Here is a 23,438-nt window from a genome sequence, read left to right on the forward strand (position 1 = left end):
GTTCCGTTTCATTGGGTGGAGTCACCACAGGTTTTTGTTTTTGTTTGTTTTGAAGCTGACATTTCAGGCCACGGAATGAGATCCTGGATGATGTGCAGACGTAACTTTGTTTTACACGTATTGAAATGTTTTATGTCTTAAAAGTGTGTGTGTGTGTGTGTGTGTGTGTGTGCGTGCATCGCTACAAAGACGGTTTGTAAAGCAAGTGACAGCAGGAAAATGACAGTTATGCATTAATATCACCATTTCATGAGGGAGCAGGTCTATACTGGGGCAATTCTAGATTTGTTTTCTCTGCTCGTGGAAATTCAAGTCGCAGGTTCACAGTTATGTACACAATGTAGTTATGCAAGTGTTTGTCTTGGTAATGACATGCCTGTGCTGTAAGTGAGGAATGTTGCCATTTAACCATTTCATGCAGTTTTACCTGATATGTGTAGTTAACACTCAGTTTTCATGACAAAGTGGGTCATTGTGATTTGTAAGCTGAGTTTTCCTGCTTCTTAATTTTTCATTGCCACACAATGACAAGTTGAACTGCTCCACTGTTGTTACAACCTTGTTGCTATTTAATGTTAATGTGAGAACAATGTTGGTTGTTTATTTTCCCCATATTATCACCTTCTCGTGTCTGAACGGCTTTTAAAATCCCCCAAGTGTTCAGACCCACAGGATTTGAAATCAATATTACAGATGCAAAAAAATGTGCAAGAGAACAAAGAGAGAACAGATGAATAATATCCACAATTTAATGTTTTGTTTTTTTTTTCTTGCCAGAAATGTACCTCGCCTGCACTGATGCTCATTTCCCCTTTGACTTCGTTCTTTAAACTAACTCCGGCGATGCTATTTCTGAATGACAAATATTTACTGGGCTCCCAGACAGAGTGGAGCTTCCCTTAAATCATGTATGCTACGAATGCTGCTTTACGATGAACAAGCCAGTCTACTGTCACTAGTTTATACTGGCAACTTACAGTGCATTCAACACTGAACACATCATCTCGGCTGTTTCATTCACCTTTTTTTTCCCAGTTGTCACTGCAGCAGCTCTGGACTCATGTTCACTTAGATGAGGATTAAAGTTTTTCTTTAGAAAAAAAAGAAAAAAAGACTGGTTTGTTTTGTCAGGGACACCAGACTCTCCCAGAGTAAACTAGACAGTGGGCGTAGATAGTGGAGTGGAGCCTATCCCAGCAGCTTTTGGGTAAGAGGCGGAGGTCACCCTGGACAGGTCACCAGATATAAACAGACAACCATTCATTCACACTCACAGTCACACCTATGGTCAACTTAGAGTATGAACCACTCGCTCTCTCTTTATGTCTTTGGACTGTGGGAGGAAGCTGGAGTACCAGAGAGAACCCACGCGGGCACAGGGAGAACACGCAGACTCCACACAGAAAGACCCCGTCCCTGAGCTGGGGCTTGAACCCGAAACCTTCTTGCTGTGAGGCCACAGTGCCAACCACTGCACCACCGTGCTGTCTGGTTACCGCTAATATACCTCTATACATAGACGAATATTAGACCTCTATAAATAGAAGTCTATCTGACGTCCATATATAGGCGTATATTAGCTGTTATTTAAACGTCTAACATCGGTGAGCCGAGGAAACAGTCGCTACACGGAGTTACTGAGATGGAGAACGGAAGGAAGAGCGAGTGGCCCACACTCAATGGACAGGCTGATGAAGAATAATACATACACGTATATTAGTGGTTACTTAAATTATTATGAATTATTGTCTATGAATAGACGTCTATTGGACGTCCATAAATAGACGTATATTAGCGGTTATTTAGACATGTATGTTAAAGTAGGACATGCCACGTGTATGACTGTGCTTCTGTACTGTGATTTTCAGTTTGTTGTAGTTACCTCTGGGAGCCCACCAGAGGTCACTGTAGAGTTCGTCTTTTGCGTTAATCAGCGAAAAAGAAAAGACGGTTGTCGTTCTCCAGAGAGCTCAAGTGGGAGTGATAAGTACGATTCTTGTGAAACGAGAGTTATTCATCTTTACTGCAGGAGAATAGAGCCTTCCAGCAGGTTATGGGCCCAGGCTACGACGGATAAGAGAGTTTGCAAGGAGAACATGTGGAATGCAAGCGGGAACTGCGGCAGTTACCACAACGAGCTAAAGTAGCAAGCTAACATCGGTGAGCCGAGGAAACGGCCCGCCACACGGAGCTACTGAGATGGAGAACGGAAGGAAGAGAAGGTGGCCCACATTCAATGGACAGGCTGATGAAGAATAACACATACACGTATATTAGCGGTTATTGAAATTATTATAAATATTGTCTATGTATAGACGTCTATTGGATGTCCACAAATAGACGTCTATTGGACGTTCCAGTATGTTTTCTCCAGAGAGATCGAGCGGGAGCGATTAGTAGGAGTCGTACTAATCTAAGCGTCGGTAGTTTAGAGGGAACATTGATCGTCCTAATCACCCCCACTCCTTCGAGAACAACAGTCTTATTTTTCGATTGTCAAGGCAAAAGTCAAACTCGACAGTGACCCCTGGTGGGATACCACTTGCAACTACAACAAATTGAAGCACGGTCATACATGTCCTACCTCAACATAGACATTTAAATAACCGCTAATGTACCTTTATTTATAGACGACTATTTTAAGTTGATTTATTTATATATATATATATATATATATAGAGAGAGAGAGAGAGAGAGAAATTTATACTGTATATATAAATGTCGATTTTTAGACATATAATATATGTATTTATAATATTATGTATTTAGAGAGTTCATCAACAGTTCGGGGTTCCCATGTGCTTTAAGCTTACTCACGTAGATTCTGTAGTTTCATCCTTTCCATCCTTGCTGCCTTGCCTCAGAACCAGCTCAGTGTTGTAAGAGAAGGTTGGAATAGAGAACGTGTTATGCTTCGCACTGGTCGGGGGACTCTGCTTCAGATAATCTTGAGGATCCCCCAAAGGCAGATTATTATTATTATTTCGGGCATAAGAGAAATGTCCTGGATGGGCTCCAGGGGGACGGCGATCATTGTTAGCCCTGGTGGCACTTCTACTATCTTCAGCATGTCTTTATCCTTCATGTCAATGACAGAGGTTAATGTGAAGAAGTCATCAAAGTCAGCATCTTGAACTGAAGGCCTGCGATTGATCAAGTCCTCCACAGATGAGGAGATGCCCTTTTGGAACGTTATCTTCTTGACACCATGTTGACTCGAAACCTCATAACTTCATGCTCATCAGCAGCATAAACATTCTCTAGACAAAGCAGAAACATACTGAGTACGAGGGTTCTGGCAAATACTTAATGATATACTGCACTATGATGCAAAAATACTGCAATACTGACTTACTTGCAGTTTGCAAACTAGCTTAGAGCATTACTGCCACCACCTGGACTGAAGTTGAACACCAAATTAGCTGAATTAATCAAGTAGGTTCCTGGATCTGTGGTTACCACGAGGCAAGAAGATTGTTGGTTCAAACCCCGGCTCGGGCACAGGATCTTTCTGTGTGGAGTCTCCATGTTCTCCCTGTTCCTGTGTGGGTTCTCTCTGGTACTCCAGCTTCCTCCCACAGTCCAAAGACATCAAGAGGGGATGAGGCTGATTGATACTCTAAATTGACTGTAGGTGTGGCTGTGAGTGTGAATGGTTGTCTGTCTCTATGTGTTGGTCCTGTGGTGGACTGGCAACCCCTTCCAGGGTGAATCTCGCCTGAAGGCTGCTGGGATAGGCTCCAGCCCCACCCCCGACAGGATAAGTGGTAGAAAATGGATGGATGGGTGGTTCCTTCAATTATTCCTGTTACTTTCAAACATTATTTGACTCAAAAACAGCGTTGAGGTTTTTGCACTTTACTTGAGTGTTTTTATTTTAGGGGACTTGCACTTTTACTCCCCTACATTTCAAGAGAAATATTGTTCTATTTTCACAGCATAATCACAGCAGGAATGACCGGAACATGGGGCTTTAACGTGCATAAAACTGAAATTTCGCGCGTGTATCAGGGGCCTTATGTAGAAACCACAACATGTCCAACGCCCTTCTTAACTTTCAGATGTATCGAGAGTGAAATGAATCGAACTTGGTTCAAGGATATATTCAAATACAGGTCAAAGATGCACTTACATGCCAGTGATACACTGAGAGATGATCAATGGCTGTGACTGCAACATAATGAATTCACATACAGCATGGAGAGAAGAAAAAAATACTTCATGTATTTTTGATTATAGACATTTGTTTTTGATTTCAGAAAGTTTGTGAAATTCTCTGTAATTTAAAATAAAAGGCTACTGCTACAGCTATTTCTCACGCCACCAATAACCAGCCATTATTATAACAAAAATTTATTCAATGGATATGTACAGCACAGTCCTGAATGAAAACAGCACATCATTATCTATTCAGTTTTCCTCATATTCGAGAATGCAAAATAAACAAAAAACAAGCCAAAAAACAGATAAACAGGTGTGCTTCAGTTTCCGATGTCTATAAACCTCCCCTTATTGCACCAGTGCCTCTTAGACAAAAGCCCCAGGGTTTGACGTAAAGATGCTCATGGAAAAGAAAAAGAAACTACAATCACAGAAAAATATAACGTAGGCGTGTCCTTCAAACAAGACAAACAAAATGTACTTTGTTGAATTCAGACTGCTTAGAAAAGACTGCCTGTAAAAAAGGGATATCAATAAAATCCATAGCTTGTAATATAAAGTACATTTTTTAAAATGAACAAATTTAGTCTGTGTTTGGTTAAATATGTCCACATTTATATACATGTTTACTTAATCCCAGAATTTAAGATAATCAAACAGATACAGACACTAAGACCTGCGCGAGGACGTGCTTTAGCGAGTACATGACGTAAATATCGTCGGTTTATCTCTGGAATATTAATAACACTCATTTACAAAGTCTTGGTTTGCTTTATATTTCTGATGCTATTTGGCTGCATTTACACAGATACAAAAAGAAGTCAGATGTAAACACACTTTACTTTTTGCACTTTATGGAGGCAACTGATAAGGAAGCTTTCATATAAACCGTGTGGCGGATCACGGCCACACGCATGTACGCCTCTAACGAGCAGGATACACGGTCAGCAGATTATACTTCGCTGGGACATCTGTCATTAGCCATATATTTTAAAGGAAATTCTCCAATTAATAAAAATCGAAATTCAAAAAAGAATTAAAAAGAAGTATATATATATTTTGTTTTTTCTGAGCTTCCTTGTATTCACTGGAAAAATGCAGAATCTTTCTAATCCAAAATCCTAAAAATCAGTGCGAAAACCACAGAAGGCAACTCACATAAAAGGTATAATTGTTTTTGCACTTGTGTAAAATCAGATACTTAGCAATGTTAAAATGAAAGGGCGTCTTCTTATGCTCCAGTTTCTAACATTAATAAGACATCACCAGTCCTCTGGAGATTTTTTTTTTTTTTTTTTTTTTTTGGATAGGTGCTGTTGTTAGAATCTGTCTCCGACTCTGCTGGTGTGCGACTGGTGCAGAGCAACAACGCTTAAGTTTTAATAATTTGGGGTTGCAGTTTGTGAAAAAAGTGGAAATATGCAACAAAGATGTCAAAGGTCACTGAAGGAAATAAAAAGGCTGATTTACTGTCAACTGTACAAACAGAGCATTAATGTAATCCATGATAATCTGACCTAAAAAACAAAAGGGCAAATTCAGGAATGCATTTAAAAAAAAAAAAACGTATATTTTTTTTATAAATAATCACACCAGCACACTCTTAAAGAACATATTCATTCAAGCCAGTCTTCAACTGCAGGACGAATCTGAGGGGCCAGTATTGGGGGGGGGGGGCTCATCTGTGACTACATGTCCCTGAGAACCATGAGCAGGGTGCCAGGAAAATGATAGGAGCGGTAATCACGTAACGAATACACACAAACAGCTTTGCAAGTAATCTGAAATGTATACATGAAGTAAAACCCATCCTTCCCTCTTTTTTTGTGGCACTTTGTTGAAGGGTATTTCTAATAGTCTGCCTCTCGACGAAAATTGGTTGGCCAAAATATTAAAAATGCTGTAAATGCAACACAATCCGGTCATCGCCAACAAACTAAACATCACCATCTTTGTTAGGCATCATTTACAGCTGGGTTGTTCCCCTACACGTGATAAAGTGGACAGTAAGACACCTCAAGAACCGATGGAGTCGGTGACTTCTTTGTCACCGTTGGTGAGTTTTTCAAAGGTTTTGGGTCTCACTTTCATACAGCGCCATTAATTCACTCGCCCAATTCTGCTGCGGTGTTTAGTGAGAGGTCTGTTGGCGCTCCAAACACTCTCCTACAGGTTGGGAGCAAACCAAGCCAGATTACCAACTAGTTTATTTTGAGGTGAATTTGAAAGTGAGTACCTGACACACTGCTACTAAACCTCATCGGGCCCAGAGGACTCCACTAGATTGTGGGGTGGGACTAGCTGGTCACTCCAAAGGTCTGGCAGTAACACTAGTGAGTCCAGTGTTTGTGTAGCTGGTAGAGCTAAAGGCCAAAATACATACAAAAGTTCTTTTCCTTTTTTCCCCCTTCATTTCGAGTGAAAACGTAACACTTTCAAGGCAGAATTTCACTTCTCCACAGTCTGCAACATAAATTTAAGTTTCAGGATTCAACCGATTAAAATGTCCTGATTGATTTAAAAACTACAACCCGAGATGGTCGTACTGGAAAAGGATGTTATTAAGTTTTAAATTTTACTCTGTGTGCCCTTAGCCTGAGTCAGGCTTTAATAAAGCAGCTGAAAGCACACACACACACACACATACACACACCAGCTCATCATTCAGAGGCTTTTGCCGCCTCAAAGTTGACTGCCAACTTCCTGTGCTTCCTCTTGGAGGCGGAGCCAGGGGTGTGGCCTGTCGCTGGGTTGTTTTGCCTTGGGGGTGTTTGCTGCGTGGTCATGGAAGTGGGATCAGCTGGACTGGGTGAAGACTGGTTGGTGTTGGCTGTGTATTGGTGCAGCTGGTCCACTCTCTGGTATTCACTGGGAGCGTGTGATTGGCCAGAGGTCTGGCTCTGGGCTTTCTGGGATACATTCCTGGCTACCGTTTGGGCGGCGCTGTAAAACTCGCGGGTTTCTTGGTTCTTCTTGTTGGCTGAGACTCGCTTCTTAGTCACCTGTCAATATCAGAGGGCGCAGACAAAGCTGGGTTACTGGGGGAAGTTTTTTAAAAAAAAGAAAAGGAAAGGAAAAGCAGAAAGCACATCATCAAGCTCAACTCATCCACTCGAGTGGACTGACCTGAAGAGGGATGAACTGGTTATGTGAGCCGATGGGCACCGTCGGAGCAGGCTGGGGGCGGGCAGCACCGGGGAAGGTTCCTGCTGCCCCATAGAACGCTTGATTTTGGTGGTGGTGGGTGGGGGGCAGAGCCATTCCCCACAGAGCAGGAGGAGGGAAACCTTGGGGGGGCAACAACAAGCCACCTGCAGCAAAGAATGCGCTAATGAGACGCTCATCACATTTGAAGCAGAAAAAACACCAAACAAACATCGAGGCTAATCAGCTAGTCCATGACAACCAAGAGGAAAAAAACTCAACCGCACCACACAAGTCAAGCTGCAGAGATGAGCTGGTTCTTTTGAAGTATCTGCTGCAATGCTAACAAGTTGCTAACTGCACACCTGCTGCTGGGTGCTGGACACTGGTGATCAAGTAGGTTTACCAGTGGGTTTTTTCACTGGACAGTTTAGTGCTGCACCAAGTAAAATTCTTGGCAACACTGAGGATCAATTTGCAGGCCAGAGAGAAATATAAGGAGCAGACAGAATGAAAAGCAGGAGAACTCACCTGATTGGCTGAAGACCGGGGGCATGGCGCCGATGGGCGGAGGCCGGATCTGAGCCATTCCAGGGTATAGAGGAGGGGGGAGAGGAAATCCCGACCCCACTGAGTTCTACAAACACAAACAGAAGGAACACATTGATTTATTCTCTCCGCCAAAACTTTGATATTTTCATGCATGGCCTACCAGTTGGATGCCAGTAGAATATACTGTGTCTTACACATGAGAATACATTAAATAATGGATCACAAAAAAGATGAAGGCTGCTAATTATGGCTGCGCTCACTACTGCAGTCCTGAGAGAAGCCAGCTCATCTTCCTCCATGGCAGCTAGTGGCTAGTTAGCATGCATCGCTGATAACTAAATGTTAAGATATTTTTGTGACAAACATGATGAATTTTGAACTTACACCTGATGCACATTACATTTTTAGAGAAGACGATGTTAGTTAGACGGCTTGTAGGGTGCCTCTGGGAAAATTACAAACACACACCAAAGAGAAGTGTGCCGTACCAGTCTCTGTAAGGCAAAAAATGCCGCTTTCTCCTTGGCATCGTTTTCCGACTGACACTGCGGCCCGTGAACCGTCAAACCACTGGACAACTTCACCTGACACACCACCGAACCCTGCAGGCACAAGAGGAGAATGTTTGTGTGTGATGAGGAGAATTACATTGTAAATATGACACATAATATGAAAGAAGGGTAACATGAGCTCACTCAGGAAAAGTGTGTGTGCACAAGGGGGGAGCCTTCTTACCTGTCTGTAGCTGTAGCTGAACTCAGGAGGTGTCATACCTAAACTGACACACACACACACCAGCTCTGACACCTTACTGTTCAGCAAAGTGTTGGGGAGGTTGGCAGGTGTGGTAGGAGCAGGGGGAGTTAATCCAGCAGGCTCTCCGTTGGGGGAGTTCATCTTTGCCGCTGGAAACCGGAGAGAAAAGGTTGACAAGTGATTAAAGCAAGTTATTAATCGGATTTTACAATTTACAGTGATTTGTTCAGCCATAATTATCAAAGCGAGAAAAATTCCCAGCTCTTGTAATCTGTTTGTTACCTAGTTTTTTGGAAGATCTTCTCCTGTTTTGCTTCTGGCCTACAGAGAAAGTGGTGGTTGACGTCTCTTGGGGGGAGGAACTTCCTGCTCCAGAGCTGTCAATCTTGAGCATCTCCTTTAGCACCAGGGTTCCCTTCTACAACAGACAAACAGCACACACAATCTGAGTAGCAGAAACCTGACCAGTCCTTCTGACTTCGTAAGTGATACAATTACAAATAACATGCATGCACTTCAAGATAGGATAAGCCGCTGAAACAGACGTTAACCAATGAAAGAGACGCTGATACTCACAATGGCAAAGGACTGTGGTGACAACGGCCCATCTGATTGGGTGCTGGGAGGTTGCGAAGGAGCAGGAGGAGGAGGGGTCTGCTGGCTCGCTGGCTTGGAGATCTTAAGGCTGGCTATCAGGTCCTCAAACTCAGTGGTTGTCTACGAGAGACAAATGGGAGGAGAAACATCAGAGGACCGGAGGGATTAAAGCTCCTGAAGGATTTGCCGCACAAAGGAAACATGATCACATGATTGTTCCATCTTAGAACTGTGTCCTCTCCCTCTCCACCACAGTAACCTTCGAGAGGACAGAAACGATGAGTGTACTGCATATGTGTTCATACCTTATTGGCTGTGGTCTGAGGTGGGAAAGGGGAATTGGCATCTTCATTTTTCTTCAGAAGTCTGATGACACCCGAGTCCTGCAAAGACACACAAATAAAACATCAACTGCAAAGCAAACAAGTAAATCTTTGCATGCAAACTAGGTGACCTTCAATTTTCCAAATCCACTGTGTGATATTCCATGTTTATTCTTTTTCAGTGCTGATGCCTGGATCGTTGTTACACTGGTTACACACAACACAATCATTCCCCAGGAAGAGTCAGCGTCTAATCTGTCTCATCTCCAATCTATGTGTTGACAATCTTTGTGTCGTGTCAAACTAAAGCCTTTTCCCAGTTAGGTTCACTAGATTTATCCCTGATTTAGGCCTTTTTGTTGGTAAACTACAGTGGAGAGTGAGGCCTGAAATCATGTCGTGTGAACAAGCATTTTATCTGGATCTTCTTTTAAGTCCCTCACAACACACTCCACGCAGGTCTGCTGTGAGTGTGTACACTCACAGATTTGTTGGAGGTTGCGTGTTGATTCTTTCCTTGTTGGGCATTTCCTTCCTGGAAATAGTGGCACAAAGTTTGTATTTTAAGAGACGAAAGACATTTTCATGAGTGTGTGTTTTCGGGGGTCGAGACACCCCCCCCCCCCATCAAACATATAACCAGACACTTACATTGTTGTGCCAGTGAGCAGGTGGTTTGTGAGGGGGGCCTGAGTTTTGAAGAGACTGCCACACGTTGATGTACTCCTCATTACTCTATGAGAACAATTGGAGACCATGTAAAGAAAGCCTGCCCTGATATCAGGTTTTCACCACCCTAATCAACATGGCCATAATTGTTCAGCGTAAAAGCACGATGTCTGTCAACAATTTGCTCAAAATAAGAATATATTACATGAAATTGCATCACACAAATTCTTTACTTGCAGTTTATTCTAGGCTATTTCTTCACTTCCATGTTTACAGTGTAAATTAGGCACATTTGGACAAATTATATAAAAAAACAAAACCTGCAATTAATGGTGATAAGAAATTATTTACCTTGGCTTGATGTTTCTGGATGGGACCCTTTGATGGAGAGTTCCTGTTCTTATGCTAACACCAAGATGACAGTATAAAAGGTGCATGAATTAAAAAAAATTCTTATCAGTTAGATGTTGAAAACATGAAAAAATAAAAACAAAAAACTCTATTTCTTACTTGTGTGGATATAAAGGGTGAACGTGGTGAGTGGTTGAGGCCGGCCAGCTGACGGTAGGAATTGAAGCTGGCAGCGGCTGCAGGCTGAGGTTTGACGATGGCAGTCAGTTTGTGGGAGGTGTGATCCACGCGAGCGCCGTGGGAGAAGTTAATGAGGGCACTGGGAGGAAGGCGGTAACAACGAGGGGATGTACACCTGTGGAGGAAGACAGAGAGGCGGTACCTCAGTCACGTGCCTGGTGTGGAGTGGAATGGTTGAACTAGCTAGATCAGCTTGAGAGCTCCCTCAAATACTGATTTTCCCTGTTGGCTAGTCGTAGTTAGTTCAAGCCATTAGTCCACTAGTCACTGCATGCTTGCGACATTAATTAAATTATTTAAATTCACATAGCCGACATTCTCATTCTCTCAATAGCTGCACAAACACATTAGTAACTGTTATTACACGAAATCCCAGGTAATCAATTTGCACAGTGGAACTAATAGTGTCTGTAAAATGCCAGGAGTTTTAAGTTTAAAATAAACAAAACAAAACAGGCTAAACTCCCTGTCTACATGATGTGAAGCATTACTGCATCAGCAGTAATCACACAGTTGATTTACTAGATTGATTACCTGATGTTGAGTCCTCCGGCAAATTCTTCATCAAAAAGCACCTCGTAGAGAACCTCGGCCTCTCGCTCCGCTGAAAGTACAAACACAAACGCATGTTATGTTTTGCATACGAATGTCACCCTGGACAAGCGCTGAATGAAAGCAGTACAACTGTGTCATCACCTCCTTTAATGCCAACGACAGTTCCTCTGAGACCAAGTGGGACGGTGAAGCTCTCCCTGACGTTGATGACTCTGTCAAAGAGCCGATACTCAGCGTTGGGATCTGCGACCACACCTTGCTGCTGCTCCAAGGGCTACACACACACACACACACACACACACACACGGTTCATAGTATGAAATCAAGTACACAAAATACATTAGAAAACACGATATAGGTCTTCTTCTTGCCCATTAAATCTGGTTTAAAACCAAATAATTCCACAGCATGCACTCATGCCAGCTCTCGCCATCTTTTCCACAAAAACACACACACACACACACCTTCTTTTATAATGGACTTTATAAAAACATTAAGCAAAGAACAAACACACACAAGACCGACATGAAGGGAAAAACAGACTGACCCTGAAGAGGAGATGAGGCTTGACAGTCACGCGGACTTTCTTAGTGCTCTTCTTCACCTGAAAGATGGATGGAGGTGGTGTGTGTGTGTGTGTGTGTTGGGGTAGGACAGAGAAACAAAGTGAGTTGAGAACTAAGCAGACAGATTACTTATGACAGAGTAGATGTATTTTTAGAAGGTGTGCGAGCATCACCTTAGACTTCTCTACAGCCTCTTCGATCCTCTCCACAATGGCGGCATCCAGTACCTGCAGGTCACATGACGCCCTGCTGGTAGAGCTGACTGGATTACTTTTCAACCATGATGTTATTTCAGCCACCTTCTCCGCCCTGTGGGAGAGCCCATGAGAAAATTCACCATCAATTTATAAATCTATTCAGGAATTCAGGAGGTGTCTTATCCTTCACAGTCACCCGCGATGTTTCTGGTTTGCTGATGTGAAGAGTTTCTGGGTGCATGAACACATCTATGACCTATGCTTTTTCAGAAGGGCCTGAGTACAATAATGGCTGCAGTTCATCAATTTTTGTTATTTGACAAGGTGGACAAATACGTCAGTAAAAAGACACAGAGTCTTTGGTGCATTGTAAACCTCGGATTTGTACACGTATGTGTGTGTGTGCCTTGTACCCGTTCTGGTCCTCTCCAGGCCAGATGTCGTCTTCGTAGAAAACATCATCATGACTGTTTCTTGACACCGTGTCAAACACTTCTGAAAATCTGGCAAAACATTAAAAACCATCTCTCAATATCATATAATAACTAAGTGAGTTAAATAGATGTTTCCTTTCCTACCTGTCCAGGTATTCAGCTAGAAGTTCCTCCACAGCGGCAGAGTAGAGCCACTCCTTCTCAGTTCTCTTGGTGTATCCCGGAACCTCCTCATTCTTCTTATTAAACTTCAAGTTGAGGCCAACGTTAGCTTTCTGCTCCCCACAGGGACTAGACGCAATGAGGAGAATAACTGTGTATGCTGTACGTAGCGTAAAGTTTATTCTGAGAGGGGGCCGAACACTCACTTCTTCTTCGATCCTCTGCCGATGAAGAGGCTTCCTGAGAAGCGGGAGACGAGGTAGCTCGTGATGCCGAGGCGAGATGCCAGAACGTATCCAGGACTGTACTTCACGCAATATTTCTATTAAACACACAAAGGGCACAAATATGAGGGTAAACGGAAAAACGATCTCATCACCTCTGTAAGGCCTCTTAAACTGCATCTTACATGTTGGTTCTGGATTAAGGCCTCTAGTTGTGGCTCATGTGGAATGCTGAAGACCACGCGTACCCGGCCATCTTTGATGACATCACTTGAATCCTGCACCTGTTACAAAAATTTATGAAAGAGGCGGGGATTAAGCAGCCAAGAAACTTTTAGAGTTTACAAAGCAGGGAACTAATAAAGTACCTCTCCCATGGCAGCATAGTATGGGTTCCCGACCATGAAGACCGTGGTTCCTGGAGGAAAAAGCTCGTCTAGGCTCTTAAAGCAGGTCAAAGATGAATAGAAGGCCTTAATGTCCTGAGAAGATGAACAAAAAAAAAAAAGTAGCATGTGGTGAAGAAGGGGATAAAACAGTGGATTATATCTTGACAAAACGAGATCTGCCATATTTATGTGGTGCTGGGTTCTAAAAAGGTGTTCCTGTAACACCAGCTTCATTTATTCTGTAAATTTTATCGGTAAATTCCAACTTGTGTGCTTGTACCTTCACTACAGTCTGGTATGCGAAAGGGAGGACCTGTTTGGCCCACTGTTTCTCCAGTTCCACCACACCATTGGGTTTGGGGATGTATTTCCTTCCTGTGAGCAGCTGGCCGTACAAAAGCACCGTCGTTTCATTCACCATGATGCCTTTCCTTTTCAAGTAGCTGTGAGGAAAAAAATAAGAAGAACTTCAGCAATCGTACGCGAAAGTTCAGGGAAAACAATGAGTTTGCTGATGGTCTTAATTATGGCAAAACGCTGATGTGCAGTGCTTCAAAAAAGATGAGGATAGACTTACTGTGTTTTCTTAACAATAGCACATTAACAAAGCAAAAGTACTTCAACACTACTACTTGTTGTGGCTTACTGTTCAGTTAATCCTTGGAGATCTTTCACCCATTCCTTCTGCTCCTTGTCAGAAACGCAGGTGACTTTGGTGGGGGGAGGGGTGGAGGGCCTATCGTAAATTCTTTGGACACCTGGCGGCTCCTCCAGCAAAAATCTGAAAGGCAGGTTTAAAGGTGTGACTCTGAACGGCTGCTTCGAGCATATATTCGCCCCTATATGAAGGACCGGTTCTTACTTAGTGTCTCCATCCGACACCGCGACAATGCGAGCTTCCTCTAGATGAGGCCAGTTGACAAACACAGACTTTCCCAGGACCTGCTCAGCGACATCGTCACAAACCTATGAATGAAGAGGACGTGATGAAGAGGGACGTGAGGCAGAGAGTTAGCGCCAGTGACCATAAAAGTTCAAACTTAAGAGACTGAATAATGATCAAATTCAAAGCAGTTCTGAGATTCCATACACACCAACTTTTCTATAGCTTATTATCCATGCATCATTAGTCAATCCTTTAAATTTAAGATATTTGCACACTTTTAAGAGAGCTAAAAAGCTTCAAGGTACTTAAAAACAACAGAGACTACACACAGAAATTTACAGAGTAGATTTTGCAATCAGTAAATCTAGGAGTGTGATAACAGAGTGAATAAAATTCCCAAACACAAGCCCACCGTCTCTGCTTCCTGGTTGAAGAGGATTTCCAGCATCATGTTCTCCCCTCTGCTACTCTGCTGGAACACGACCACCCCACTCTTCTTCATCATAAACTACAGAGGTGGAGCAATGAATGAGAGGGAAAAAAATTATCTGGTGTTCCCCCATGACATTAATAGGTCTTAAAATCAAGATGGGGGCTGGAAGTCTGTGTGCACTCTAAAAAGCTTGCAGCCTCAGTAAATAAAGAGTGAGAGTGAGAGAGAGAGAAAGTTTGCGATCACGCAGTCCTACCTTATGTTTGATGTGTTGCAGGGTGGGGAAGCCACAGAAGTACAGAGTTGAGCGATCTACACGCCTGCTGATGTGGTTTAATGACACCTGCCAGGCATCCATGGGAATGTGCTCTTTCCTATTAACAACAAGACAGTTGTGTTACTATTGATCGACTATGTGGTGAATCACCAACATCAGGTTTTATATCAATGCCAGTTCATTTGGGGCGATCTGATTTAGTCTAGCCGTCATCGCAAAACAAAAACGGTCATTTTTATAATTTGAGTTCAAGTGCATCCGTGCCAGGACAGCGTGAGCGTGACTGTGTGCGTGTGTGTGTGTGTGTGCACGTGCACGCGCTCGCAAGAGTTTGTATGTCTACCTGGCATGGCAGTGGACGATGTCAGGGAACAGCTGAGGCAGGGAGGAGGTGTATCTGAAGTCGATTTCAGGATTATATGTGTAGAGAGCGCACTCTGTGTGACGATTCCTGGCCTTCTCTTCTTTAGTCAGCTTGTGATTGCAGAGCTCCATAGCTGCTAGCAAGCACCTCTGTTAAAATGTCAAGCATACACACAAATATAAATTTATGATGAGCCATTTTAAACTGCCTTTTGGTGCATTATTGTTTTCCTCCAGTGAGAGATGTGTGTGTGTGTGTGTGTGTGTGTGTGTGTGTGCGTGTGCGTGTACCTCATCTATGAAGGGAATGAGCACGACAGCCTCCCACTCCTGCTGCTTGCCATTGAGGTCTGTTTTGAAGTCAGTGGGGTAGTACTCAATGATGGGGGAACTTTCACTGGTCATCAGATGCTGAAATATCAAAAACAATATACAGTAGCACTAAATTATTAGTCTAACATTATTATTTCATCTTACATGATCACTAATATTTGATTTTTTTTTTTAACGCAAGTTCTCATGCAACCTAATAAATTTGCATCTAGTGAACAGTAAAAAAGTAAATTAAAAATCCTAACTGAGCATCCGTACAGAATATTCATGAGTACATACTGCTCTGTGCATGTGTAAAACTTGGACAGTTACCCTGTAACATTCAGGCAGCAGCTCCATGCTTGCAGAGGGAAGAACTGCTAACAGCTGCTGAAAGGGCATGAACGGTTTACCAAGGTCAAAGGTCAACTTTAACCCAGATATATCCTTGATGTCAGAGAGGAAGGGAGCATAGTGGTGGGGGTAGTACCTGAAGAGACATATATGCATTATTTTAACACCGACATAGAGATCAAACCACAGGAAAAGGAGAAAGGGCGTCTTATTATTAACTTCATCAAAAACTGTCGTTTTTTATCATGATGCACTTAAATGGCTCGTAACATTTTGTTCAAACTTGATTTGTTGGAGTTGTTTTTGGGTTTGAAAGCATAATTCTAAACCACAGCACGTTATCCCGTGGGGCCACTGTAGAAGGTAATAAATTATCAGTCCTCCTCAGGCAGCGGGAAAGAAAACAGAGAGCAAATTAGATAAGAAAGTCAAGTTCTCACCAGCTCCAGGACTGAACACCGTGGTAATAGTAGTGGAGGATCCACTGGATACCTTCCACGTAGCACTTGGCCTGCTTTGCTAGAAATTCACTGCAGAAGAAGAATATTAACATGATTTAGGGTCACATGCGGATATAAACTAGATACACATAAAGCAGAATATCAAGTTTATATTTGATTTTCAAACATCAGTATAGCCAGTCTTAAGTGTTAAGTCCATTAATATGATGTCATTCACCCCTGAATAGGCTGAGTACAATTTGGAATAAGAATAATGGGAATTAAAAAAAAACTGTCAGACAAATAATCGCAGGTCTGCATTTAAGTGTGTGACGCCTTGCAGAGACACGAAACACGTGATTGAATTAATTTCACTTGAGTAATCACTCTCTCATATATTGGAACACTATTTAACTTGTAACTTAACCTTTTGACAGAGTATATCACGCACGTAAGCCTCAGCTACAGATCATTCAAGGGAACGTGAATGTTGCTGGATAACGTCTCATTGTTGTGCCCTTTGTCAGTCAACATAATGTCGTTTGTTTCAGCATGACAATACTCGGCCTCGTGTCGCTAGGTTGTGGACACAGTTTCTGGAAGCTGTAAACATCTGTCCTCCAGTTGTGTCCCTATTCACCAGATATGTCCCCGGCTGAACATCTGTGAGAAGTTCTGGACTGTCAGCGTATTCATGTTCCTGTCTCTTGGAATACCGGTCAGCTAACACAGCTCTTCAATCAATAATTTCATTCTTTCCACATGAAGGAGATGCAAGGCATTAGCAAATGGAGGGTACACACACAGTTGAAAGAAACTTTGAACACATGGGCCACCTCCGTCTCTTTCTGAATGCTGTCCTGTTTTTTTAGTCCAAGTTTGAACATTTTGTTGGATCATGTCAATTTGATTAAAACGTTTTTATCCTAAGTCTATAGTGTTTATAAATGTTGACTAATCATTTTCCTTCAGAGCAGAAGAGTGACTTTCACATGCCAAGAAGTGGGAGCGATGCCAAACCGACTTCTACTTGGATCCGATCCTAATCCCAGTAACTGCTCTTGTTTAAATATTTGGTTTTTAATCTGTCTAATAAAAGCAAAAATTCAGGAGTTGATTTGATCTACTTCAAGCTTAGCGGGTTGTACTGCTGTGGATCAAAGGAGGTGCAGTGCTAAGTTTGAAGTCATGTGTATGACTGGTTGTCATAGAGGTGATTCTTCTGTTACACCCCAGAGTGGATCAACTTCCCCGAAAGCTCTCTGAGACCTTTTGCCATAAATGTTAGAATATGGTTGCACCAAATTCTTTGCTTGACTGTCTGATGCGATTTGCTTTTTAATCACCACATAAGATCTCAGTTTTTACTGTCACGACGTGCCCTTCGCACCTCTATGGGTCACTCACATGCATCAATCATTAAGATGAGAACAGAGGAAGAGCTACGTTTCTAGGGGGCCTCGTATAACCTCATAGACGTGCATGACGCCTAACTTGACCTTTCTCCTGGGAGCTATCATTAGTAACTATCAGCTATCCAACTATCTATTTCATCACCATGGTGGTGATGTCAAAGAGACTAATTTAAGTTGAGTTTCCCCTTTAACTGTTCAAGACGGGCTCAGTATGAGCTGCCAGCTTGGAGAGCAGACCTCACTAATTAGCTTTCATCATCTTGAACACTGTAATCACAGTAGTACACCTGAGGACATGCACATTTCCTAGGAACTGCACGTGTATTTGGTCCTATACACTCACTCAGACACCACATCCACGCCCAGCTTGGTCATATAGTACGTGCGCTTGTACTGTCTGAACTCTGTTTCAAACAAATCGTCCTCTTCTTCCTCTTCATCATCTGCTGCTGCACCTTTTCCTCCTTCCATTGCTGACTCTGATGAGGTCAGGGCTGCCAGACAGAGGGGTGAGTCCTACACACAAGAGACAAAATATTGCGTGACCGAAACTACAAAGACAAAACCTTCGGTGAGTCTATTTGTATCCCCGTAGCAGCACCTGTACCTCTTTCTTGGTGGCATCTTTGCTGGCAGCTTCCTTCTCTGCTGCCTGCCCAGCTGCTTCATTCAGATACTTATTCCCAACTTTACTCTCGAACCACTTCAAGTCCACAAATACTTCACTAAAATGTTCCCGGTCAAACTGGACAGAAGGAGGAAATGGGTGTTAATAACAAGAAAAAATAATGGCTTACATGCCACCGTAAAACAATTTACAAATGATCTTTTTTTTTTACATAAAAAGTTGCAGTGTGATTTTCTGTAGTATCTCACCTCCGAAAGTTTCTCCAGGTATTTTTCAAAGTTTCTGAGGTTGAGGTTTCCGTTCTCATTCAGATAACCTGAGTTTGAAAAACAGCATTGCATTTATCTGCATGCATATTAAACACAATATTTCTTTAACTAACAACTCACTCATGAAATACAATAATCAACACAAGTATGATCCCTCAGATCACCCAGTAATTCTTATTCAATATCATGTATGATGTCACAACAGCCGCAAGATTTCAAGAAAACATCTAAATGTGATTATGTGGGCCGACATTGCAATGGGATTTGTGATACGAGAGGAAATGCTAATTGTACAGAATTATTCTCATTTTAACTGGACAACCCGTTAACAGGATTATGGGGGGATTTTTGTGTAGCACATAAATATGTTTAAGTCTTAAGGAGATAATGTGTAGGCCGAACATCTCTGCAGCACCACAACATTTGAGCTAAAACACTATTTTGACACACAAACAGCCTTTAACAATATTGCACCTTCCTGCTCGTTGAAAAGCCCCCATTGTGATAAATTCAAATCAACTGTGCGGTTCAAGTTCCAGTGCGTCTCACCTCCGAGGCTGGGTAGAACACCGATGTAGGTCTTATACAACAAGGGCAGGGCATCGTGGTTGATGTGAAGATGCGGAAGGTGAGGGATGAAGTCATTTCCCACTAAGAAGCCCATTAAAATCCAGTCATCTATGATTCGCTCCAAATCGTAATCAGAACCAATCTGATTCTGAAAAAAAAAACATCCAGAAACATTAAAAAAAAATCTGAATACATGAACTCATGTGGGGTCAGGAGAATGCTGAAACCTCCCTGTGTGCACAACCATATGACTCATATGGGCTCTGACATGTTTACTCCATGTTGTGTGTAAGGGTGTCTCACCCTAAGCACAGAGAACTCATAATCAATGTACTCCCTCATCAGAGACAAGTGAAGCAAATGGAAAGTGGTCTCCTCTGGAGCCGTTATCCTACAAAAGAAGAAAAGAAGAGCAAGAAAAAGCGGATATGTGAATAATCGGAGGGGGTGTCACACAAAATCAGGAGAGAGGAGACAAGCACGTGCCAGACCTTTTTTGTGATTTCTTTCCTCCGAAGCGAACCTCCTCTCTGAGCAAGGAGAAATTTGGCTCATGGCTGGTCAAACCCAGCATGATCTATGACACAGATTGAGGGACAACGTGATCATCAAAAGAGGGTTCAGGGGTCGAAAGTGTACATCCTAATCTAGGCTGAATCGAGAGTGACCTACCAGGTCGGCATCCAGGCCGTACAGGCAGTGTCGAGTGTTTGGGTTGTGATCCGACTTGGTATTCTCAGAGCGTATAAACTCCATGATCTTATGTTCTCCCTCGCCTGGTGTCTATCATGGAGAGAACTTCACAGTTAATACAAGAAGACAGACAGTATCATGACAGGTTCATCAGCGCCAGTATACTTTCACTGAAACAACACACACACACACACACCTCATGACCAGACAGGTAGACTCTGACATTCTGCCACAGCTTGTCAGTGGAAAGCTTGTTGTGGACAAAATACTTGAGCTGCTCCTGGAGTCTCACCATGAATTCAGTCCCTGTAAGCAAGATGTACAAGCATCGTACTGTAAAGACTAATAAGGAGCAGAAACATGAATTTCTTTCCTCTTTCTAGATTTATGCGTTCCATTATAGTTCCTTCTTTGTATTAAGATGTACGACTTCCCTACCAGGTGTGATGCAATTTGAGTCAAAGCGAGCTTCTGTGGGCAGCACCTCTCCTTTATCAAGGGCTTTTTTGATCTTTTCCTCTGCTTCTTTGGCTGACCTGAAGACAGACAGACAGACAGACAGACACACACACACACACACACACGTGTATATTTACTGACAAGAGTTGCCATGACTGTCATAAATCAAACAGATGCTGTGCCACTGTAAACACTTGAGATTCATCGTCTTGCTGCAGATACGATCATAAAATCATATTTCTTTATTTGCTCACCTTAAGAACCCTGACAGTAACAATCCCAGTTCCACAATCACGTGTCTTTGAGTAGACTTTATGGGTCAGAGTGCTCTAGACTTGCCTGTATACATACAGATATGTATAAAAGTATACTAACAACTAATAATGTGGTAATTCCATATGTTCAGCCTTGTAAAACAGCACTAAGAACAATACCAAGTCCTGGAAACCCTGAGTTCTACAACCAGAGGGAAAACCTCTACTTATTCCTGTGTCCATCTCTTTACCGGAATCTCCGTCCTCTTTGCTGGTTCATCTTCGCCCTTGGTGCTACGCCATCCACAGCCATGAAGAAGACCTTGCGTGGCTTGATGATCCTGAAGAGAACCTCCAGGTAGTGGAAAATGTCAGCGAAAATCTTCTCCTCAGATATGCGAAAGTGGACATCTTCATCATTTGGATGCGAACACTGATGGATGATCCCATTCATGTCCAGATAGAGATTATCAAATTCTGGAATCTGAAGTGGGGAAACAAAAAATTACTGAATATATAAATGTTTAAACGCAGATTACTATTCCTTTTTTAAAATTTTGATTCTAACATGGTGTGGAATTAAAACATAAAACAATAAAGAAATGGTAAAAGACCCTCAGAAATAAGGATGTTTTAAAGAGAGGCAGGCACATTTCGTCATACCCACCCACCAATGCTTGTATTTTTGTTCTCCAGCAACACATGGAATTCATCACCCAGACAATTATCAACATAAATACATAGCATAACGTTTTGTCAGATTTATTAAAGTGTGATAAACTATCTACAAGAGCTGATGTCGCAGCACAAACATCTCTGTAATCATGTGTGACTGTGATACAGGACAACTCTTTTTAACAGGATGCTTACTATCATAATTATATATAATAATTATTTTATTACCCGAACTGCGAAGTGACCAAACTAGTTAAAGAAAGGTGAGGAACATAACATTTTTAATTTTGAAAAAATTATTATTATTTTCCAAGTTGTGTGTGTTATTGTCTTAGCTCAAGTACCAAAACTGGCTTATGCAATAAGGGTAAACACTGAGCAACGTCCAGCTGATGAAATACTATCTCACTTACTACCGGAGAATCTAACCAACTAATATATATTCTTGTGTAGTTTAAGTGGAAAAAGATTAAAAAAAAAAAAAAAAGCAATTCAAGGTTTGTAATCTAAAGTCATCAAGTGTCATCTGAGAGTTACCAAACGTCTCCGTCAATTTAATGTTACAAAACTAAGTGAACCCTCTATCCGCTGCTGTTGACGTAAAAGTATTTAACGTTTGTCACCGTCACCTAACTGCTAGGGTTTGTTGTTGTCGGGAAAATTATGTTAACAACAACCAAAACGGACAAGTGGTAACATATTTTAATCAAGTTTAGGTCCATATTTGGTTGTAATGTGCAACTCTACAATACGAAACCAAACATCAAGCTAGTAAAAAGAAGGACATTCCGTTGTTGGTCTCCATGAACCAAAAATTTAATCAGTGCAATTTGGCAACAAGACAGCTGTCCTGGGACCTGACAACAATCTTAGAAAAGCTACGTGGAATAAAACTTCTATGGCCCAGGCTGGCTAATGGCCAGCTAACGTTACAATCGAAGCTAAGGCTATCCGCAAGCTTCAACTGCGAAGCTAACAACGGTCAATACGGCTTTCCTACCTGATGTTCCTTGACAACTTCACTGAGGCAAGGGTAGCGTTCTGATATCCATCGGTAAAATTTCGGGACCCCCATCCTCACCGCAGAATTCAACGTTTCAATCTAAACCGAAGGAAGACGATTATATCTGTATATAACTGGATACAGTGAAGCACAGCTTTGTTTCCAGCGGCCGCTAACAAGCTAGTTGTCCGTGTGGTCCGTCAGCCAAAGCATTCCGCCGCATTGTTTTCTATTGTTCGTTTCCGCCTTTTTTTTTTAACCTATAGGCCAAGGACATCTCCAGTAATTTTCGTTCGAATACTAAATTACAGGGTGACAGGAAACTTTTAAATGTGTAGATGTTTTTGATAAGGAACTTAAAGTGTAAGAATTGGTACATCACATTGTTCTTGGAAAAAGAAAGAAATTCCTTTGGCTTTATCTGTATCAAAACTTCACTACAGAAAAACAAATCAAAATGTGTGATCTCTCTAATCTTTTATCTGAAGGACTTTGTCGTGACATTTTGACATTTACAAAATCCAATCCAATCATAAAATTAATACGCAAACCTCAGTGTTCTGATAATTATTACCTTTATCTTGTTCGATAAATCTAATACTAAATTAGTTACATTTTCCCCATCTGCCATTTCATTACCTCAAGATGTCCCGGTGATATCGCGTTAATGAGAAAGTGATGCAGGGAAATACACTAAACTAAATGCCTCCAAAAATGTGCAAAGATGGTTCAGGATAGTTTTGAAATAATTTATTCAGTTATACAAATACAAAACACCTCTTTCAGTTTCTTTCAGTTATTCATAAAATAGGTAGGTATTGATGATGTGGATCACGTCACAAAACTGCCAGCATTCTGCTGGCAGTGACAATTCTGCGTGGATGATTCTAACCTACAGTAAGTGAAGACTAATTATTCCATTGCGATGTTGAATACGGCATTGCAGATAAATGCCTGAATGTTGTGATCACACATGATGAGATCTCATTTTGTTCCGACAGAAATAAGCACGGTGAGAACTTTCCAAACATCTCCATGATTCGTCGTCTTCCTCCACTTCCACACACAACTTCACATTCTACACCCA

At 42.0% G+C, this 23,438-nt stretch overlaps 1 protein-coding gene across 2 annotated transcripts; it reads right to left on the minus strand.

Moving 5' to 3' along the window:
• Positions 1-3,904: 3,904 nt before the first annotated feature.
• Positions 3,905-22,570, minus strand: xrn1 (5'-3' exoribonuclease 1). 2 transcript variants are annotated; one of them, XM_086203880.1, is made up of 41 exons: positions 22,349-22,570; positions 20,925-21,157; positions 20,399-20,496; positions 20,157-20,266; positions 19,940-20,050; positions 19,759-19,844; positions 19,571-19,658; positions 19,247-19,415; positions 18,677-18,744; positions 18,408-18,545; positions 18,144-18,316; positions 16,386-16,475; positions 15,925-16,081; positions 15,571-15,690; positions 15,260-15,429; positions 14,896-15,013; positions 14,619-14,714; positions 14,183-14,286; positions 13,967-14,101; positions 13,601-13,763; positions 13,300-13,413; positions 13,117-13,215; positions 12,914-13,029; positions 12,690-12,836; positions 12,525-12,614; positions 12,088-12,223; positions 11,896-11,952; positions 11,490-11,622; positions 11,328-11,397; positions 10,713-10,908; positions 10,554-10,607; positions 10,185-10,268; positions 10,018-10,068; positions 9,516-9,593; positions 9,190-9,330; positions 8,896-9,031; positions 8,593-8,762; positions 8,346-8,459; positions 7,837-7,942; positions 7,288-7,472; positions 3,905-7,163 (listed from the first exon to the last, which is right to left on the minus strand). In XM_086203880.1, the coding sequence occupies exons 1-41, from the start codon at positions 22,421-22,423 to the stop codon at positions 6,822-6,824; spliced, it is 5,121 nt and encodes a 1,706-aa protein (XP_086060006.1). In that variant the 5' UTR covers positions 22,424-22,570; the 3' UTR covers positions 3,905-6,821. The 2 variants fall into 2 exon arrangements, with proteins under 2 accessions (XP_086060006.1, XP_086060007.1); XM_086203881.1 differs by lacking the exon at positions 22,349-22,570 and adding an exon at positions 20,674-20,758 and having other exon boundaries at positions 20,925-21,071.
• Positions 22,571-23,438: the final 868 nt, after the last annotated feature.

The sequence above is a fragment of the Aulostomus chinensis genome, chromosome 5, assembly GCF_037954235.1.
Source record: "Aulostomus chinensis isolate RoL2024-O1b breed Wild chromosome 5, RoL_Achi_v1.0, whole genome shotgun sequence".
In the NCBI taxonomy this organism is placed as follows: Eukaryota; Metazoa; Chordata; class Actinopteri; order Syngnathiformes; family Aulostomidae; genus Aulostomus; species Aulostomus chinensis.